The sequence below is a fragment of the Saccharomycopsis crataegensis genome, assembly GCF_037102585.1.
Source record: "Saccharomycopsis crataegensis DNA, jcf7180000000072, whole genome shotgun sequence".
NCBI classification, from domain to species: domain Eukaryota; kingdom Fungi; phylum Ascomycota; class Saccharomycetes; order Ascoideales; family Saccharomycopsidaceae; genus Saccharomycopsis; species Saccharomycopsis crataegensis.
The window spans coordinates 1,310,420-1,330,018 of NW_027043819.1; the positions used below are offsets into that span (position 1 = coordinate 1,310,420).

Here is a 19,599-nt window from a genome sequence, read left to right on the forward strand (position 1 = left end):
GAGGTGAGGTAGTAATAGGGGTAGGAACAGAGGTAGGGACAGAAGCAGGGACAGAAGCAGGGACAGAAGCAGGGACAGAAGCAGGGATAGAAGAAGTGGCCAGAGCCGAGGAAGTGACAGTATCACGGGCAGTGGTAGGTGAAGGAGGAATGTTGGCAGCAGAAGAAGTAGTATGATGTTGTGAGTTTACTTCTTGATGTCTGCGAGAAACACGGACCTGAGGGTGGGATGAAGGTGAGGCGAGGATCTTTTTGGAGACCTTGCTAATATGGGCCAGCTTGATGGCGCTAATGGCCGCGAACTTGGCGTGCTTCTTTGATTTACCTTTCTTGGACAATAATTCTATTGGTTTGGTTTGATGTCTGAGAGTAGCAGTGTGTTGGGTTGTAGAGGTTTCGAGTTCATCCATGGATTGGTCTGCGTCAGTAGAGAGGCCTTCCTCTAAAGCATCTTCATCATTGGATGGGTAGTTCTTTTCCAAAGTATCGTCCTCATCAATAATTGAATCATCAACATTTTCTTCTTCATTTGCCAATAAGTCAAAAGGGTTTGGATGTGGTTTAGAATATTCTGGAGTAGCCGGTTTATTCAGTTTTATTTTTCTTTTTTCGACAGTCTGAAAACCATAGTTTAAATTGTGGTTTGGTTTGACTGCTTTTCCAGAATTTTGTTTCGGAGAGTGTTTTTCTGGATCTTCCGGATTCACAATTGGTGCTCTTTGTTGCTTTTTGAAATAACAATCTTTTGCCCTATGGGATAATTTCTTGCAAATGGCACAAGATGAAGTCTTGCAGTCAAAGCGAGTGTGTTCACGGGAACCACATGCAGTGCAGTGGACGCATTTCGTGATGACTCTGGAGCGGAAATTTTTGTCATTGAAGAGTGGAAGGGATTTTCCTGAGTCAATTTCAATATAACCATAAGTGACAATACTGGCAGCTTTGCTAGCTTCTTCCGTAAAGTGAACGGTGTTGATTGGAAAGAAGGATGATGGATCAATTCCGGATTCATTGAAGACATGGTCAAGAAGTTTTTCCCGGTTAAATTCAGTAAACTCGGAATTCATTTCAATCTCAATTAAATGGGATTCCTTATTCATTGTGTTTAACAAAGACCCTGGCGTGTAGGTATAATTTCCAACTGTAACTTTAAGGTGGATGTTAAGATATTCAATTAAAAGATTTCTGTCCTTCTTGAAGATATCAGAGCCTGTATCCTGAGGGTTTGGGATGAAGTTTGAGTTAAGGCAGATCTTCTTATTAAAAATAACCAAGTGGTTGAGGGCCCCTTTTAAGTTTTCCCTGATTATGATCAAATCCTTATCTGGTTCGTTGGATGACTGTGTAATAGTATCAAGTTCTTTGGATAACTTAGTGAGTCCGTTTTTGATGGATTCCAAGTGTTTTTCAAGAGGAAACTCTGTAAAGATATCTTTTGGGATCTTAAAGTAGATTAAGATATCCTTAAGATGCTGTTGGCTCATGATAAATTCCAAGTAGTTCTCCAAGCTGATTCTAGAGTTTCTTAATCTGTTGAATTCGTTTGTCATATTAAAACTGGTGTAGTTTTGGAAGAAATCTTCAATTTCCATGATCTTGACGAGTTCCTCGCGTTTTTCTTTGGATTTAATAATAGCAGGATTGGAGGTGGAGAACAATTTTCCTGATTTGCGTTTCTCGCTTATGGCATATTCCAATACGTCGCGGTGCTTAAAGTCAAGGATTTTGATGTGACTTGCCCATTTGAAAGTTCTTTCAAATTTCATCAACACGTTTTGGAAGGATGGATCATTGGTGTTTGTAGTGGCTCGAGGTGTGCGCTTGTCTCCAGCGGTGGCTTGAGCATAGGTTTGGATTGGTCTTGTCACATTGACAGCTGGAGCCACCGGATTGGAGGCCGTAGTTGGAGAGGCGACAGTAGAAGATGAGACAGAGGGAACAGGAACAGAAGGAACAGAAACAGAAGGAACAGAAACAGAATTTTTTTTTGGGTTTTGAGAATTTTCGATTTTTTTTTGGTTTTCGGAGTTTTCATTAATAAAATCAGTAGAAATAACGGCTTGGGTTGGAATAACAGGATTATGCATGTCAATACCGTTTTTTTTTTTTAAAGACAAAATTCAATATATTAATTAATTATATAACTATATATCTCATAAACTACCTAATGTAGTTTGAAAATTAAAGTGTTAAGGGAAAACCATTAATGGTGAAAAACCCTATTATTGAGAAAAAATGTTTTTATGCGTTTTTAAGGTTTTTAATTGTTGTTTTTTTTTTGATTTTATTTTTTTTTTTGATTTTATTTTCTTGTTTTTCCCCACCTATTTTTTCTTCTCCGCTTAAAAGATATTGCTTTCAAGCAAGAAGATCATTGAATCAACGGCCATATGACAATTGAAATGCCTTTTGGATTTCAATCTTGATAATTTTCGTTGGAAACCTAGATATCTATCGATCATTCTGGTTTCGTTCATGTTGGTGGCAGGGGTAATGATTGTTTGCCAGGTTAATGGGATATTCAAGTCAATTTTTTTCCAAAGTTTCTGGGCCAATGGACATTCAATAAGATGGTGCTTCATGATTTCAAATTGGATTTCCTTTGGGGCATATTGGGGTTCATCATATCTGGTTAATTTTTTGCTGCAATAGTCACAATGATTATTTACGTAATTGTGATTTTCAATGCCCAAATGAAAGATGTGAATATTTTGATATTTCCCCGGGAAATGTTGGTTGAATTTTTTGAGGTTATGCCAAAAGTTATCAACTTGTTTCTGATTCACCCCAGTAATATCCATGAGTGTTTTTGACATCTTGTCCACATCTTGTTTTTCCCGTTGTTTTTTACTTCCTTTAGTATGGTCAAAATCCTTAATTCTAATTGGAATGTGTTGTTGATATTTTTCAGGAATCCCTTTTTCAATTGAATTTTTCAAATCTTCAATTCCAATCTTCATTGGCTTCAACCTGATTGTACGTTTCTTTATACCAAGAACTGTTGAGTTGGCAATCCAAAGTTATGTGGTTAGTCATTGTTCATGGAACCTTCTAGAACTCATGGAACCTTCTAGAACTTATGGAACCTTCTAGAACTTATGGAACCTTCTAGAATTCCATGGAACATTCTAGAGCTTATGGAACCTTCTAGAACCCATTGAGATTAATATAAATATGGGCCATGCCCCCCATAGTCTGAGTTTGTCCTTTATATAATTTAGATAGTTAACAAGTAAAACAAGTAAAACAAGTATAACAAGGGAATAAATATTATTGAATATTATTGTTATCAATGTCTTTTGTAACTAGAGTTACAAAACTACAACAGGTTATGAGTTCAAATGCTCTCACTTCGTTCGCTGCTGATGAGAAGTTGAAGGGCTCCGGGAACTTTTATGATTGGTTTACTTTGATCAGTGTTAAGATGAAGATGAAAGGTCTTGGTTTACATGCTTACTTGATCAATGGGGAAACCGGAACCGACGGGCTGGAAACTGCTAATGAAGTTGCCCAATTGATTGCTACTATGGATGAGATTATTTCAACAGCCATTTTCAACAGCATCTCAGGCGCTGCTTTGACTAAGGCTTCCGAATTTGATGGTACTGGTAGAAACTTGTTTATGTTTCTCAAGGATGCTTATGGTACATTGACTGTTACAAATGCTGTTGGTATTATCTCAGATTTAATTGACGCTAAGTGGTTGAAATCTAGCAACGGAAACGTTGAGAATTTCATTGATGCCTTCAATCATTTCAAGAATACTGTTGGCAAATTAGACGGAAACACTGTGTTGTGTGCGTTGTTTTTGAGCTTGGGTCAGAAAGCCGGGTTTAATGCAACTCTTTCCAGGGAAGTCATGACTGCGTATGAGTCTAGAAATGGCAGGACTATTGGAAATGTTGATATTGGGCTTGTCCAAGATTTGACAAGAGAAATCATTGGAGATAAATCGATTGGTTCCACCAGTGTTGAGGGTTTGGAACCTGTGTTTGCTTTTAAGAAACAGTACAAGTGCTTCAATTGTGGAAAACCCGGTCATTTGAAGAAGGATTGCAAGGCTCCTAGAAAGGAGAGAATGGGTGGTGATCTGAAGAATCCATCACCATCTTGGTATGCATTTATGGGAATGCATGGTAGGGCCTCCAGAGTGTACTTTGACTCTGGTGCCTCGCAACATATTTTGAATGACAGAAAGATGTTTAAAACCATTGGTCCTTTTTCTGGTGAGATCTCAGGTATTGATGGTAGTTCTCTCGAGGTTCAAGGTATCGGGTCTGCGGTGTTTAAGTTACGTGATAACACCAGTATCGAAATCAAGGATGCTTATTATGTTCCAGGGTCAAAGGCCAATTTGATTTCTGTTTCCAAGGCTACTCTGAATGGTGCAAGATTATTATTTGAAGGAAACAAGGTGAAAATGTACCCTGAAAAGAAAGTGGTTGCTGTTAAAGATCCAGTTATGAGTGATCTTTATGCTTTGCACACCAGTGTCGATGGTGTGGCATTTAACAGTGTTGATAAGAGCGGGTTGTGGCACCAGAGATTAGGCCATCCCAGTATGAATATTATGAACAAGTTCAATCTGATGTTTCATTTGGTGAAAGGTAAACTTTACAGTGAAGATTCTGTGCAGTTATGTGAAAGCTGCTTGACAAGTAAAGGGGTTACCAGAAGACCAAAGAGCGGGAAGGGTGCTAAACCACAACAGCCTTTACAATTGTTGCATATGGACGTGTGTGGCCCAATCAATTATGGGTCTATTGATTCGAGCAAATATTTTCTCACTATTGTCGACGGGTATTCCAAGTTTGTGGAGGTTAAGTGTTTGAAAAACAAGTCAGAGTGTGCTGACAGGATTATTGAGTTTATTACATACACCGAAACAATGTTCAAGTCTCAGGGAAAACAGTTTACCGTGGGAACTATCCGCACTGATAATGGTGGTGAATTTGTTACAGGAAAGTTGCATGATTTCATGAGAAGCAAAGGTATTGCCCATGAGTTGACTGTGCCACACCATAGTTATCAAAATGGTGTTGCTGAAAGAATGCATCGGACAATTCAAGACAAAACTAGGTCTTTAATTATTGGGGCTTCTATGCCGGTTCAGTTTTGGTCTGAAGGTGTCCGCACGGCTGTTTATTTGATTAACAGGACGCCATCCCGCGTTATTAATTTCCACACACCATATGGTCGTTGGTATGGATACAAGCCGGGCCTTGACCATCTTCGCTGCTTTGGTTCCCTTGCATATGTGGTTATACCAAACAGTTTGAGAAATGGAAAATTTGATGCTACCGCCAAGGTTGGAGTGATGCTCGGGTATGATAGAGATCACTGTGCGTACAGAATTTTTGATCCTGCTGCCAACAAGATTATTGTGGCGACTCAGGTCAGATTTGATGAGTCAAGATATTACTATCAGGATGTGAAGCGAGTCACTGATGTGGATACCGAGATTGCTAAGGTAAACAGCTCTGGTGGTATGGGTTTTGCTGGTGGCGTTGCACCAGGCCCTGTTATAAGTGATCCAGACTTAGAGGATGTTGCAAGTGAAATCTCTGTTGATGATGAACGAATGGTTTCTTATTTGGATGATTCAGAAAGAGAGTCCACTGTTTCCTCAAGCAAAGACGTGGAAATGAGAATCATAGACGATGATGAGGATGCCACTGGAGAGTTAATCCCATCAAGGATGGTTTCAGAAGAGTTCAAGTTGGTTACTGCTACAAAAAGGAAAAGATCATCGGGTTCTAGACCCAAGAAAAGTACAGGTTTGATTAAAAGAAATCCATTTGGGATCTTGGCAGAAGTTGAACAAGAATCTGATACATTCAGTTCAGATTCAGAGAGGGAAATTGCTATTGAGAAACCACAAAGGAAGAAATACAGAAACGATAGTAGCTCAAAAGAGCTTACTTCTTTTGTTCCTAATGGTAGTAGCAATGACAACTTGGTGGTTTCGGAAATTGAGCCACATGTTGAACAGCCAAGTGATTGTGATGAGGAATCAGAACTGAATGATGATGCCGAAGGCAAGTTGTTAGAGTACAAACCTGTGAATTATGTTGCCTCTTGTTTTATGGCTGGTGAAGCTGCTGCTTTGGCTGGTGGAAGTGATGTTCCTGGAAATTATAAGGAAGCCATGAAGAGCAACGAAAGTGCAGAATGGAAGCGCGCTTGTGACGAAGAAATTGCGGCTCACAAGGAGAATTCCACTTATGAATTGGTCGAGTTGCCGAAAGGAAGAAAGCCAATTACATGTCGTTGGGTCTTTGCAAAGAAAGATAACGGAGTCTTCAAGGGAAGACTTGTTGCTCGAGGATTCACACAGGTGAAGGGTATTGACTACAATGAGACATTCTCACCTGTGGTGCGTTATGAATCTATCAGGTTGATGTTGAGTATTGCAGCTAAGAATGGAATGGCAGTTCATCAGATGGATGTGAAAACTGCATTCCTCAACGGATCTCTTCAGGAAGAATTATACATGACACAGCCGGAAGGGTATGTGGTTAAGGGAAAAGAAACAATGGTTTTGAGATTGAAGAAAAGCTTATATGGATTGAAGCAAGCTCCCTTGGTGTGGAATGAGAGAATCCACAGTGTATTGTCGTCTCTTGGTTTTGTTAGAAACGGTGCTGAATATTGTTTGTACTCAAGAAAGTCTGAAAAGTCATTTGTGATGGTTGCCCTCTATGTTGACGACTTATTGATAGCTGGTACCTCAGATTTTGCCATCAGGAAAGTGAAAAGTGAATTGATGAATGTCTTCAAGATGAAGGACTTGGGAATAGTCAGGAAATTTTTGGGTATCAATATCTCGCAAGATAATGGAGGTATTAACATGAGCTTGAAAGACTATATTGGCTCTATGTTAAAGGAATTTGGAATGGAGAATTGCAACCCAGATAAGACGCCTACTATTGCTGGTCAGGAGCTCACCTTGGTGGACAACAGTGCTGAGGATTGTGATGCCACAGCTTACAGATCTTTGGTTGGAAAATTATTGTTTGCTGCTAATACTGTTAGAAGCGATATCAGCTATATCGTCGGTGTTCTATCCAGATACCTCAAGGAACCAAAGGAGGTGCATTATAAGGCAGCAAAGAGAGTTTTAAGATACTTGAAAGGAACCAAAGATTTGGGAATAAGATATGAGGCTGGCAATAATGATAACGGTGAGCTTCTTGGATACTGTGATGCTGACTGGGCTGGAGATAAGTCAGACAGAAAGTCTACTACTGGGTTTGTGTTCAAATATGCCAATGGTGCAATCACATGGAGATCTAAGAAGCAAGCTACTGTTGCTCTTTCTACGGCAGAGGCTGAATACATGTCACTAAGTGAAGGAGTCAAGGAAGCATTATGGCTAATGCAAGTGTTCAAGGAATTTGGGATCAATACTGGTCCAGTGAGGATGTTTGATGATAACCAAGGGTGTATTGAGATGGCAAAGCATCCAGCTTTCCATCATCGCACCAAACACATTGACATCAGGACTCACTTTATCAGGGACCACATTGGATCTGGCTCTATCAATTTGGAGTACTTGAGCACTGGTGTTATGATTGCTGATATGTTTACAAAAGGTCTTGCTGCCCCTCAATTCTTGGAGTTGAGAAGGCTCTGTGGTATGGAGACTTTGAATTGAGAGAGGGTGTTGAGTTGGCAATCCAAAGTTATGTGGTTAGTCATTGTTCATGGAACCTTCTAGAACTCATGGAACCTTCTAGAACTTATGGAACCTTCTAGAACTTATGGAACCTTCTAGAATTCCATGGAACATTCTAGAGCTTATGGAACCTTCTAGAACCCATTGAGATTAATATAAATATGGGCCATGCCCCCCATAGTCTGAGTTTGTCCTTTATATAATTTAGATAGTTAACAAGTAAAACAAGTATAACAAGGGAATAAATATTATTGAATATTATTGTTATCAATGTCTTTTGTAACTAGAGTTACAAAACTACAACAAGAACTTTTCTGAAATCCCAGTACGCTGTCCTTTCAGCATCTGAGAATGTGCTGCTATTCATAACTTCTAAGGAAATTGAATCATTGGTATTCTCAATGTCATCCGCTAGTTCAAGTAATACCACCCACCAATAATGAGTTTTGATATATTCATCCTTTGGTGATTTTGTTGGTGATGTTTTTTGAATGATGTTATTGATACTTGATTGGATTTTAAAACGTAATATCTGGTTATATTTAGTGTGACTATCCAAAAACAAATCCTGGAAAATTTTGGCTCTTCGGTGTTGGAGTTGAGACTTTAAATCAATCATTGAGAAACCGCCTTTGTTGTTGTGTGTCTTGAGTGTATCCAAAGAAATAGGTGTATCTTGCTTGACCAATAATTTAATCGATGTGTCAATTTGATTCAACTGATTGGGTAACAAAGGTTGGTGTAGTTCTTTGTAATAGAACTTGGATGCAATATATGTGTTGAATGCTTCTATTTTTGATTGAATCAGCAAGCTGGTCATGTTTGATAACTTGTATTTGATATGGAGGTCACGCTGCAATGTTTCCGGCCAAAATGTCACTGATGGTCCAATAGTTATCCCCAAATATGTCAATTGAAAGTTTTCATCAGCAATCTCAAATGGGAATGGTGTCAAAAATGGATAATTATCAGTTGGTATGATTAGTTGGGATTTCTTTTCATTGAGTTTGCTGCCACTGAATTTTTCAAATAGTCTAATACATTTCATTGTTTTGGAATAATCTCTTTTATCTTTGAGGAAAACTGTGATATCATCAGCAAAAGCAAGATAATGTTGACTGCTATATGCTTCAGGTATCAAATCTCCTTGGTAACTATGGCCTCTGGTATTCTGTTTGATAGATCGTAGTAAAGGTTCTACTGCTAATGCAAATAATGAAGGGGAAAACGGATTACCTTGGAGGGTACCATTTTTTAAATTGAATAATGGGCCGGTCATGTTGTTGATGTATAAGGATCCCGTTGTCTGCTTGAGGATGTTGATGATTAACTTGGCTAATTTTTTTCCAAAATTTAAATGGGACAATAGTTGTTCCATATATTCGTGAGATATCCTATCGAACGCTTTCTCCAAATCCACAATTAGTATCAGCTTTTGTGGATTTGGTATTATATGCGTTTTATCTTTTGGATGAATTAGACTATCTAACATTTCTCTGAAAATGGTGATGTTGGAGAACGATGACCGGCCTGGAATAAAACCAGCTTGATCTTCCCCTATGATATCAGGCAAGTGCTTCAACAACCTATTATTAATTATTGTGGATAATAATCGAAGATTAGTGTTGATAAGGGCTATCGGCCTATAGTTTCCAATGTTTTCTTTTGACTTTCCAGGCTTTGGTATGATGTTAAAGAGTATAGTTCGGTAGTGGAATGGTAAATTTCCTTCAGTTAGAATGTGGTTAAATTCTTGAAGAAGGATGTGTTTGATTTGGGGAAATAATTCCTTATAAAATTTGTATGGGATTCCATCTATGCCCGGTGTGGACTTCAAATTTGCCGAATCAATTGCCAGTTTGAGTTCTTCCATTGTTATGGAGGAATCCATTTTTCTCTTCTCTTCAGGAGATATTCCTTGGGTTGGAATCACGTCCTGAAGATATTTATGTATTTTTTTTGTGTCCTTTGTTCCTCTGGTTCCATCAAACAAGTCCATATAATATTCAGTTGCTATTTTCATTATCTCTTCATGAGATTGAACTAGTGACCCTTCTACATCTTTTAGCTGTTTTATTGGGCGTTGTTCTTGATATTGGTGGAAAACTTGGTTAATATGTTGATAATATTCCGTCACTTTATCAAGTTCAGGCACTTTCACTTTTTTCAACATGTGTTTGAGTTTTTCTGCTTTGCATTTAATATCAATTATTAATTCATCGGTTCCTTGGATATCTTCATTTATAGATTGGTGTCTGAGAACATTAATGATTCTGTCGGTCAATCTATATCTCTTCATATTATAGTAAGCCTTGGATGAAGTTAAAGTCAACTCCACTGTAACTGAATCATGTGTGGATCTTTTCCCAAAATGATTTGTTTGTGTCATATTCCATTTGTTTTCTTTGTTTTTAAGAAGCTCCCAGTGATATAGAACCTATCCAATCTCCGGCTTTTCCCTAATTCTGATGCTTTATTAGTGAATGTTTTCTTGATGTTATGTTTGATTGAATTGAATGAGTCCTTCAAGTTCAACAAAGTAATGAGATTAGTTAAGGATTCAGCAACTGAGTCTTCACGGCTTCTATAATTTAGGGAGTCCGAACGATCAATAAAATTATTAAAATCACCAGCTAACATGATGTTGATTGTCTTTCCTGGGAATCTAGTTTGAAGATTCTGATTTTGGGCAAGTAAACTGAGTTTGAGCTGATCATGGATCTGATTTTGCTTTTGGTATTGATTTGGATTATACAAGTTTATAATCCAGAGTGCTTGGTTATTTTCTAATTCAATTAAGACATCCGTGATGTGTTTTTGGAGTTCATGTTGGACAGTAATACCTGCTAATTTGGATCCTAACACTGGAATAGAATCATCAACAATTATTGCTGTTCTGGAACAGGTTGAATTATAGTATATGACTTTGTTATCGAACTGAAACGAAAAGTCTTCTGATAGATTTAGTTCTTGGAGCAAAGACACATTGGATTTTTGGGTGAAACTTATTACCAACTGGTCGCTGATACGACTCCGTTGTATATTTTGAGTATTGATTTTAATAATCATTATGTTTATTCATTGGAATTTTGATTTGTCTGTTTGTTTCTGGTTGCATCAGCTTCCAGAGTTGACAAATCATCATTGGTTGGTGTTAATTCTGTTTTCTCATGTACTGGAATTTCATCACCCAGTAGAATTTCATCCTGCTCATATTCTTCTGAATCCTCATATTCGTCTTTTGCATCATAGATGTATTCTCCATCATTTTCATACTCCTCATCATATTCTTCGTCATTATCATTATCAGGTTCTGCACTTGATTCAGACAGGGTTGGCTCTTTAGAGCCAGTTTGTGCCAGTTTTGATGTCACTGATGGGTGTGGGTCTTTAATGACTAACTTAATAGATTTTGGTACAAATGGTTTTGGTGCTGAAGGCTTGGTGGTGTTAATTTTGGTCAAAATTGGGGTAGAGATTGGGGTAGATTTTGGGGTAGATTTTGGAGTAGAAGCTGGGGTAGAAGTTGGGTTGGACAAGGTTTGATTAGATTTTGGGGTAATTGGATGGGATCTAAACACATTCAACTTAATTCCTGGTTTGGCTGACTCTTGCTTGGTTTCAGCTGGTTTCTCCCTTTGAAGGATTTTCTTTGGTTTGACGGATGCCTTCTTTTTGGAGGCCTTTCTAACTTGATTAACCGGAGGAGGGGTGATTTGATGCTTTCTGTTGATAGCTGGTGTGGTAGTTTGAATATTTTCATAATCATCATCTCTTTCTTTGGATATTAATCCCAATTGGTGGAATGGATTCTTCCATAAATTGCTCAGTTCATTTTGTGGTGGTTTTGACTGTCTGGATCTAGATGAACCATGAACCATGGTGAACTCGGTAGAAGGAACTTCAATCACTGGTGGTTGATTTTGCTTCTGTTTGGGGTTCTCATGACGATCATCTGTAACATTTTTCTTTGGCCGCTTAAAGTAACAGTCTTTAGCTACATGGCTAGGCTTTTTGCAAATCGCGCAAGATGCTTGCTTGCAATTGTATCTGGTGTGTTCTCTTGAACCACAATTGATACAGTGTAAGCATTTAGTAATAACTTTAGAAACAATGTTGTCTTGGTGAATAACCGGGATTTGTTTTCCTGGTTCCATTTCCAAGTAACCATAAATGTAACGATTTTTAAGCTCCTCGTTAGGTCTTTTAGTCATGTCACTTTTAATCACTGAGAATGATGTTGGTTCAATTTGGGCTAGGTCAAGCGCTTGCTTGATGGTAGCATCGACAAAATAGTCGGGGGTTGTTTCCAAGGCTGTTATCTCAATCAATTGGATTTCTTTATCATTCTTATTGATATTGATGCGTGGCTTGTAAGTGGATTGTTCAATGTCAACACTTAAATGGCTAGTGATAAAATCAATAAATGCATTACGTAACTTTTCATTCTTAGTTTGTAATTGACCTTTCAATATTGGGATAAGTGAGGATTTGAGACAAATAGTTTCATTTGAAATAAACAAGTAGTTTTGAGCTTCAATTAAAGCTTTCTTGATGAAGTTGATATCATCATTATCATTCAAATCAGTTTCAATGTTGGTTAATTTAACATCGATTAATTTTTGGAAGGCATCCTTTATTGTACTCAAATGATCTTCAAGCTCATATTTCCGGTAGACCTCAGGTGGGATAATAAATGACATCATGATTTTTTGTTTATCTTGATGGCTCATAATAAATTTAATGTAATCCTCCTCTGCAATATTAGATTGTTTCAATCTTGAGAATTCATTAATTAAATGGGAATTTGTATAAAATTTGAAAAACTTTTCAATGGTGTAGATTTTGACAAATTCTTGATATTTCTCTTCAACATTTTCCACTTTTTGTGTGTCAAATCCGAAAAGTGATCCCCTCATGCCCTTTTCCTTAATAGCATATTCAAGGACATCTTGGTGTTCGAACTTGATTGATTTGAGATATTTAGCCCATTTAAAAACTCTTTCGAATTTGGCTAAAACATTTTGAAAAGTGGAGGTGGTATTCATAATCAGGGTCCCCTGTTGGGATGCGCTTTTAGAGCCCGAGGCGATTTGGGCGTAGGATCTGCTGAAAGCAACAACTGGGGCTGGGTTAGTTTTTTTTGGGGTTTTTTGGTTTTCAGAGTTTTTTTGGGTTTTGTTGTTTTCAATTTTTTTTTGGTTTTCAGAGTTTTCAGTAACAAAATCAATAGAAACAGAAGGTTGTGAATCTCCTTGAGATTCAATGGTGGCTTGATTTGACATATGCATGTCGACGCTAGTGTCACCTGCACTGTCAAGATTGCGATCGCAATCAACTGGAGAAACATTAATTTCCGGGGCTGGGCGGTGGGCAATATCAACATCAGAATCAGCATTAGAGGCCTCATTTATGGTATTAGATGGGGTTGCAAAGGTTTCAGCAGTACTTAAAAAAGTATTGTCATCTTCCTCAGTGATTTCTTCGTCTGAATGTGGTTTATTTCCGTGTTTGTTTACATTGTTTTGATCGGTTGCGTTGGGATTTGCATGATCTAAGTCAACGATAATATCAGAAGAAACCAGGGTTTCTTGAGAAGGAGGATCATTTTTTGGATCAGTGGAGTAGTTGGAAGGCTTTGGAATTCTTTTGGTATTATTAATACTCATTATAGCTTTTTCAAAAAAATTTTTCCTAACACAACCCGTTATAATTTCAAAAGGGCGGTTAATTGATGTAGCCTCCTCATCAGGGGCTCGAACCCTGGACATTTCGGTTCCTTGTGTTAAAAGCCGAACGCTCTACCAACTGAGCTAATAAGGAGATTCTAAAAACTGTTATATTATCGGATCATGGTTGAGTTGAGTCCTGGTTACCAACGGGATGGTACCATGCGAAACCATGATCTACATTACCTCATCGAAGTATTACCTTATGTTCCATCCCTTATCTGTTAGTCCTTTATTGCGGGAATGGGTCCAACACCCCATTATTAGTTTTAACCATTTTATTTATTTAAGGATTCAACATTCCTCTTGTTTTCACCTTTATTTAGTTTAAGAAAAGGATCATCTTTGTGATCACCCAATTTGAATCTTCTTGGTCGAGAACAATCATCGACAAGAAGCAGAGTGTAACAAAAACTAAAGTCGACATTGGCAGGGTTCGAACCTGCGCGGGCAGAGCCCAAAAGATCACCAGTATAATCCGAAGATCACAAATTTCAAGTCTTTCACCTTAACCACTCGGTCACAATGCCCGATATAATAATCCTATTTTTTTTTTTTTTCCTTCAAAGTTCGATTTATTAATAAATATATAATTATATATATCTATGTAAAATCTTATAAGCTAATGCTCATTATATATGTTAGGGAAAACCATATCATATGGTGAAAAACCCTTTAGTGATAATTATTAGTATTTAAATAAAATGTTTTTTTTTGTTATTGTTTTTGTTAATTTTTTTTTTTTCTTTTTTGTTTTGATCGACTATTCAGCTCCCAGTAGTAATGATATAAATCAAGTTGTTAATTGATGTGTTCCAATCAATTTGGTTATGATATCTTAGGCGTGAGAGTTTGCGTTGATAGCATAGATAGCGGTCGATCTTTTTGATTGTTGATTCTGAATAATTGGGAGCGATTAAGTTATTCCATGCTAATGGAATTGGGATTTTCAATCTTGACCATAACTCAGTTGATAATGGGCATTGAATTAGGAAATGGGTCATTTTGATCTTGACTTGGAGTTCTGGTGATTCATGTTGTTGGTCTTGAGAGACGGTTTCGAGCCCGCAATAGTGACATTTTCTATGTTGGTAAAAAAATTGTTCAGCACCTAAGTGGAATATGTGTATGTTTTCAAAGTAACCAGGGCTATTATGTTGGTATTTGTGGAGTCTCTTCCAGAAAGAGTTTTGTTTCGTTTGGGTGACTTCTTGGATATTGGTTAAAGTGGTGGATAATTTATGTTTATCAATTCTGGCTCTTTTTTTCTTGCTTCCCTGTTTGTGTTCAAACTCCATGACCAGTTTTGGGATCTCCATTTGATAGATAGTTGGTATACCGTCTTGAATGGACTTGGCAAGGTCTGAGTGTTTGATATTCATTGGGTTCAATGTTTGTTGTTGAGATATTGGTTTGGACAATAATTTATACCAAGCCACAAAAGCACATTTTTCCGCTGTGGTGAACATTGGAAGATTTATAACCTGGTTGAGTATGGACCTGCTGTCTCTCTTATTCTTGATATTGATCTGGTCACCCAATATTAACCGCCACCAGTATTGGGTTTTTATATATCCTTGTATCGACTGCTCTTCCTCGGATAGATTTTGTTTGATGATCATGTTTATTGCTAGTTGGAGCTTGAATCGGAGTAACTGGCAATATGGGTTTAAAGATTGGAGAAAGAGTTGTTGAAAGATTTTTGCCTTGCGGTAGCTCAATTGGCTTTTGATATCCACCATGCCATATCCTCCTTTCAATGGGCTTGTTTTTAAAGTGTCCATGGAGATTTTCAGTTTTTTGTTCACCTGGTTTTTGATGGATTGTTCTAGCAAATCTATTTGGTCTGGAAGCATAGGTGCATGAATCTCGTGGTAATATAGCTTAGACAAGATATATGTGTTATATCCGACTATTTGACTTGATATTGGTAGTGAACTCATGTTGGTCATGTAATATTTGGTGCTGATGTCTTTTTGGAGAGTATTAGGCCAGGTTTGACTCGAGTTCCCAATTTTAACGCCTAGATATTGGGTTTCATAATTATTGTCAGCAATATCTATTTGGAAGTCGGACTGGAATGGTATTTGATCGCATGGAACAATTAATCTGGATTTGCTTTTGTTTAATTTAGAACCACTGACTTGTTCGAACGCCTGAATTATCTTCATAGTGTTTTTGAAGTCATTATGATCTCTCAAGAATAAGGTAACATCATCTGCATAGGCAAGGTATTTGACTCTGGGGATGATGTTTGGTTGGATCTTATGGTTGTAACTGAATCCTTTATTTAATCTTTGGATGGCTCTTAGAAAAGGTTCAAGGGCTAACGCGAAAATTGTTGGTGAAAGTGGGTTGCCCTGAAGGGTTCCGTTTCTTAATGGGAAAGAAGGGCCTGTAATGTTATTTAGGCAAATGGTTCCGAGGGCTTTGGTAAGGATAGCGTGAATAGTTTCCGTCATTTTTCCAAAATTGAGTTTTCGAAGTAATATTTTAAGGTATAGATGGGAAATCTGGTCAAAAGCCTTTTCAAAGTCAGCAAGCATGATTCGGTGGTTAGTAGAATGATTGACATGTGGCTTGTCTTGTGGGGATATTAAACTGGAAAGCAAGTCACCGAAAATTGTTATATTAGAGAAGGAGGATCTTTCAGGTATGAAACCAACTTGATTTGGGCCGATAATTTTTTGCAAGAACGGGAGCAAACGGGCGTTGATGATGCTGGAAAAGAGTTTCAAATTTGTGTTGATTAATGCTATGGGCCTGTAATTCTCCACTTTTTGAACATCTTTGTTTGGTTTTGGTATGAGAGTGAATTTTATGGTTCGATAGTTGAATGGAATTTCCCCTGAAGAAAGAATTTGGTTAAATTCTTTTAGAAGTATGTGTTTTATCTGAGGAAAGAGAGACTTATAAACGCCGTATGGTATACCATCTACCCCGGGGGCGGATTGAGTATTGGATTCAGTAACGGCATATTCCAATTCTGTCATGGTGATTGGTTTGTTCAAGTTGTTGGATTCAGTGTTGGTTAGTGGTAACTGATCTCCCAAGGAGGCGTTGATGAACCTTTCTATATTTTCCGAGCTCTTTGAACCACGAGATCCATCGTAGAGTTTTTGATAGTAATTGGTTACTTCTAGAATCATGTCTTGCTGTGATGTCAATAAAGCGCCATCTGAAGCTTTGAGGGCTTTGATTGGGCGCGGTCTGGAGTGTTGGTGGAACCTAGTTCTTATGTGGTCATAATAATTTGGTTCATCAGTATTTTCTGTTATTTTCTTGTGTACCATCGTCAAAAAATTCAGCTTCAAGCGAATCTCAGAAATGAGGTCTGAAGTAGAGTTCACAGTGGGTGGAAACTTGATCTTCAGAAGCCATTGAATGATATGATTTTTAATGATATTATGTTGGGGGATGTAAGTCATTGCATGAGGTTGAGTGTTGATTTCAAGAATAATAGAATCGTGAGTTGAAGAAGACTTTAGATAGTTTTGTTGGGACATTTGAATATGAAATCTGTTTTTGTCGGAGATCATGGACTGACTGATATAAAAACGATCTATTCTGCGACTACTTTCTTCCGTGGTGGATTGGTTAGTCCAATTCTTTTTAATCTGGTGCAATTTTGGATGTTCATAGATATCTGCTAGCTTGAAAGTTTTGATTAGCTTTTTAAGCGACTCGGACGATCTTTGTTCGCGAGAACGGAAGTTAGCAGAGTCTCTTGAATTGACAAAGTTATTAAAGTCACCTCCGAGAATAATGTTGATGGTCTTATTGTTGCTTTTTGCTCTGAGAGTGGTAAGTTGGGTTTGGAGGGTGATGGAGAGTTGATTTTGAAGGAGGATTTGTTTTTGGTAATCAGCAGATGGGTTGTAGATATTGATTAGCCAAAGCCAGTTATTGGCATCTTGTTCAATAATGGCATCTGTGATATAAACCTGGAGCTGGCTCAGTACTGCAATTGTTAGCAATGAATGATCAACGACCTTTATGTGGTCCTCAATTATAATAGCTGTGCGGGATGATGGAGTATTTTTATAAATTTTTTTGTTTTGGTGTTGGAAGAGGAAGTCCTCGCCAAGATTAAGTTCTTGAAACATTGAAATGTTATATTGGTTTGATAGATGGAGAATTTTGGAGTCATCCAATCTCAATCTTTGGATGTTTTGACTAATGATCGATAGTTTACTCATTTTGTGTATGAGAGGCGTTTTTTGTGACATTTGAGCCATCTGATTGAGGTGAATTTATTTCGTTGTTGTTATCATCCAGGGGGGAAGATTGTTCTTTTGACAGAAGCTTCATTGGCCGGGGAGTAAATGATTCCAGTGGTGTGGGCATTTTGTCTGAGTTTTCCAGGATAGATGGATGTTTTGAGAAGGGGGAAGCTGAATGAGGTGAGTTAGAATGAGGTGAGGTAGTAATAGGGGTAGGAACAGAGGTAGGGACAGAAGCAGGGACAGAAGCAGGGACAGAAGCAGGGACAGAAGCAGGGATAGAAGAAGTGGCCAGAGCCGAGGAAGTGACAGTATCACGGGCAGTGGTAGGTGAAGGAGGAATGTTGGCAGCAGAAGAAGTAGTATGATGTTGTGAGTTTACTTCTTGATGTCTGCGAGAAACACGGACCTGAGGGTGGGATGAAGGTGAGGCGAGGATCTTTTTGGAGACCTTGCTAATATGGGCCAGCTTGATGGCGCTAATGGCCGCGAACTTGGCGTGCTTCTTTGATTTACCTTTCTTGGACAATAATTCTATTGGTTTGGTTTGATGTCTGAGAGTAGCAGTGTGTTGGGTTGTAGAGGTTTCGAGTTCATCCATGGATTGGTCTGCGTCAGTAGAGAGGCCTTCCTCTAAAGCATCTTCATCATTGGATGGGTAGTTCTTTTCCAAAGTATCGTCCTCATCAATAATTGAATCATCAACATTTTCTTCTTCATTTGCCAATAAGTCAAAAGGGTTTGGATGTGGTTTAGAATATTCTGGAGTAGCCGGTTTATTCAGTTTTATTTTTCTTTTTTCGACAGTCTGAAAACCATAGTTTAAATTGTGGTTTGGTTTGACTGCTTTTCCAGAATTTTGTTTCGGAGAGTGTTTTTCTGGATCTTCCGGATTCACAATTGGTGCTCTTTGTTGCTTTTTGAAATAACAATCTTTTGCCCTATGGGATAATTTCTTGCAAATGGCACAAGATGAAGTCTTGCAGTCAAAGCGAGTGTGTTCACGGGAACCACATGCAGTGCAGTGGACGCATTTCGTGATGACTCTGGAGCGGAAATTTTTGTCATTGAAGAGTGGAAGGGATTTTCCTGAGTCAATTTCAATATAACCATAAGTGACAATACTGGCAGCTTTGCTAGCTTCTTCCGTAAAGTGAACGGTGTTGATTGGAAAGAAGGATGATGGATCAATTCCGGATTCATTGAAGACATGGTCAAGAAGTTTTTCCCGGTTAAATTCAGTAAACTCGGAATTCATTTCAATCTCAATTAAATGGGATTCCTTATTCATTGTGTTTAACAAAGACCCTGGCGTGTAGGTATAATTTCCAACTGTAACTTTAAGGTGGATGTTAAGATATTCAATTAAAAGATTTCTGTCCTTCTTGAAGATATCAGAGCCTGTATCCTGAGGGTTTGGGATGAAGTTTGAGTTAAGGCAGATCTTCTTATTAAAAATAACCAAGTGGTTGAGGGCCCCTTTTAAGTTTTCCCTGATTATGATCAAATCCTTATCTGGTTCGTTGGATGACTGTGTAATAGTATCAAGTTCTTTGGATAACTTAGTGAGTCCGTTTTTGATGGATTCCAAGTGTTTTTCAAGAGGAAACTCTGTAAAGATATCTTTTGGGATCTTAAAGTAGATTAAGATATCCTTAAGATGCTGTTGGCTCATGATAAATTCCAAGTAGTTCTCCAAGCTGATTCTAGAGTTTCTTAATCTGTTGAATTCGTTTGTCATATTAAAACTGGTGTAGTTTTGGAAGAAATCTTCAATTTCCATGATCTTGACGAGTTCCTCGCGTTTTTCTTTGGATTTAATAATAGCAGGATTGGAGGTGGAGAACAATTTTCCTGATTTGCGTTTCTCGCTTATGGCATATTCCAATACGTCGCGGTGCTTAAAGTCAAGGATTTTGATGTGACTTGCCCATTTGAAAGTTCTTTCAAATTTCATCAACACGTTTTGG

The 19,599-nt window shown here is 38.0% G+C and overlaps 2 protein-coding genes across 2 annotated transcripts; both read right to left on the reverse strand. All coding sequences in view use genetic code 12, as the record gives it.

Annotated features, from left to right (window-relative positions):
* Window positions 1–287: 287 nt before the first annotated feature.
* On the reverse strand, window positions 288–1,765 carry DASC09_004610 (uncharacterized protein; the record flags this gene model as incomplete). Its single annotated transcript, XM_064994064.1, has 2 exons — window positions 288–301; window positions 325–1,765. The coding sequence occupies 2 exons, from the start codon at window positions 1,763–1,765 to the stop codon at window positions 288–290; spliced, it is 1,455 nt and encodes a 484-aa protein (XP_064850136.1).
* Window positions 1,766–18,108: 16,343 nt separating this feature from the next.
* DASC09_004620 (uncharacterized protein) lies at window positions 18,109–19,586 on the reverse strand (the record flags this gene model as incomplete). Its single annotated transcript, XM_064994065.1, has 2 exons — window positions 18,109–18,122; window positions 18,146–19,586. The coding sequence occupies 2 exons, from the start codon at window positions 19,584–19,586 to the stop codon at window positions 18,109–18,111; spliced, it is 1,455 nt and encodes a 484-aa protein (XP_064850137.1).
* Between the last annotated feature and the right edge of the window lie 13 nt (window positions 19,587–19,599).